We start from the raw sequence: 1,881 nt of genomic DNA, 5'->3' as shown, positions 1-1,881 counted from the left end.
AACACACACGCACACACACACACTCACACACACACTCACGCAGGGGGAGTCACACACACTCACACACACACACTCACACACACACACTCTCACACACACACACACTCACACATACACACACACACACTCACACAGACAGACACGCGCACAGACACACACACTCACACACACTCACACACACACACACTCACACATAGACACACACACTCACACATACACACACACACACACTCACACACACTCACACACACACACTCACACACACACACTCACACACACTCACACACACACACACACACACACACGGCCTAGAGATTCCTGCCTGCCCACCCCACACCCTTTCTGACCACTCTCCCAGAAGCAGGGCTGGGAGCAGAGCCCTGAAGAATGGAAAGGATTTGAAAGCTCCTTTCACTCCAGCCCTGTTGGCCTCCACCTTGCCAAGTGCGTTCCAACCCCAGGGCCTTTGCACGGGCCATTCTTGCCACCAGGAACTTGGTGGCCCCCAGGGAGGTGGTGAAACATCACATCTATGATCGTCCCAACCGGAGTGGCCAACACGTGTAGGGCAGTCACCCTGTGCCACGTGCTGTTCTTGGCACGTCCCGCATTTGAACGCACGTATTCCCGTTTTCCACCGGCAGGTACCCCAGGGTCTCGGTAAAATGCTGCCCTCTCCATGCGGCTTTCTCTGAGCCTGTGAGTCAGATAGGTCCCCTTCCCCGAAGCTTCCTCACCCTGCCCTCCCTGCCCCTGCCTGACACACCTCACGCTGGGCTTAGTGATATTAACATTTTTTCTATTGTGATAAACTACACCGAAGATAAATTTTATCATTTTAACCCGATTACAATGTAAAATTCAGTGGCATTAAGTATATTCACAATGTTGTGCCACCATCACCACTCTCTAGTTCCAGAACATTCCATCACCCCAAAAGACACTTCATTCCCCCTTAACAGTCACTCCCCACCCCACCCCCAGTCCCTGGCAACCATGACCTCACTCTGTCCCTGTGGATCTGCCTGCTCTGGACATTTTACACAAATCCAGTCACTGCTTATGTGGCCTTTTGTGTCTGGCTTCTCGCACTGAGCGTCATGTTTTCAAGGTTCATCCACATGGTAGCGAGTGTCGGTGCTTCACCCTTTTTATGACTGAAAAATATCCTGTTGTCTGGATGGGCCACGGTTGTTTATCCATCCATCCATCAATGGGCACTGAGTTGCTCCCAGTTTGGGCGGTCATGCGTCGTGCTGCTGTGAACATCTGTGTGCAAACCAGCCCAGCCCAGAGAGCAGAGTCCTCTTCCTCTGACCTTAGGTGGGAGTGGTTCTGGGGACGCAGGATTTTCACTTGTGCCTGTGGACCCTCTATTCAGCCTGTGGTCTGAGCCTTTTTGCCAGGCTCTGGCTAGGGACAGGGCAGGGCCTGGGCAGAGAAATCCCTGCCTTTGTGAAGCCCCCAGTCTGGAGGGAGAGAGAGACTGAAGGACAGCATTGCCTGGGGTGATGATTGATAAAGAAAGCAAGCCTGCCCCTCCTGGGTAGTTTGGTCCACAGCTCTCAACCACCCGGACAGCAGGGTATATGGTCCCCATTTTCAAGATTAGGGAGCATAGAGGGGAAGGGATTTGCCCAAGATCACCACCGAGGGGGTGACTGAGCTGAGATTTGAACCGGGGTCCGGCCTCTGCTTGCAACCTGCTGCAGCTTGGGGAGCCCCGAATGAAGAGGAGGCTGGTTATGGGGCCCGCCCGGAGAAGGGGAAACTGGGTGCAGATATTAAGAAAAGCATGTCCCCTCCAGCTGTGTAAGGGCAGAGGGACTCTCCACCTGGCTGGAGTGGCCTAGTCGGTAGCCCCACCACTGCAGGCTGCAG

At 54.0% G+C, this 1,881-nt stretch overlaps 1 protein-coding gene across 1 annotated transcript in view; it reads left to right on the top strand.

Moving 5' to 3' along the window:
- The window catches only part of NFIC (nuclear factor I C), a 44,593-nt gene that overhangs the window by 29,677 nt on the left and 13,035 nt on the right, over positions 1 to 1,881 (top strand). The window contains exon 4 of the mRNA XM_023764676.1: positions 985 to 1,124. Within this exon, the coding sequence (XP_023620444.1) occupies positions 985 to 1,124 (140 nt within the window). The remainder of the gene's footprint in view (positions 1 to 984; positions 1,125 to 1,881) is intronic.

Source organism: Myotis lucifugus, unplaced genomic scaffold (assembly GCF_000147115.1).
Source record: "Myotis lucifugus unplaced genomic scaffold, Myoluc2.0 scaffold_342, whole genome shotgun sequence".
NCBI classification, from domain to species: domain Eukaryota; kingdom Metazoa; phylum Chordata; class Mammalia; order Chiroptera; family Vespertilionidae; genus Myotis; species Myotis lucifugus.
This window is presented reverse-complemented; position numbering and strand designations above follow the sequence as displayed.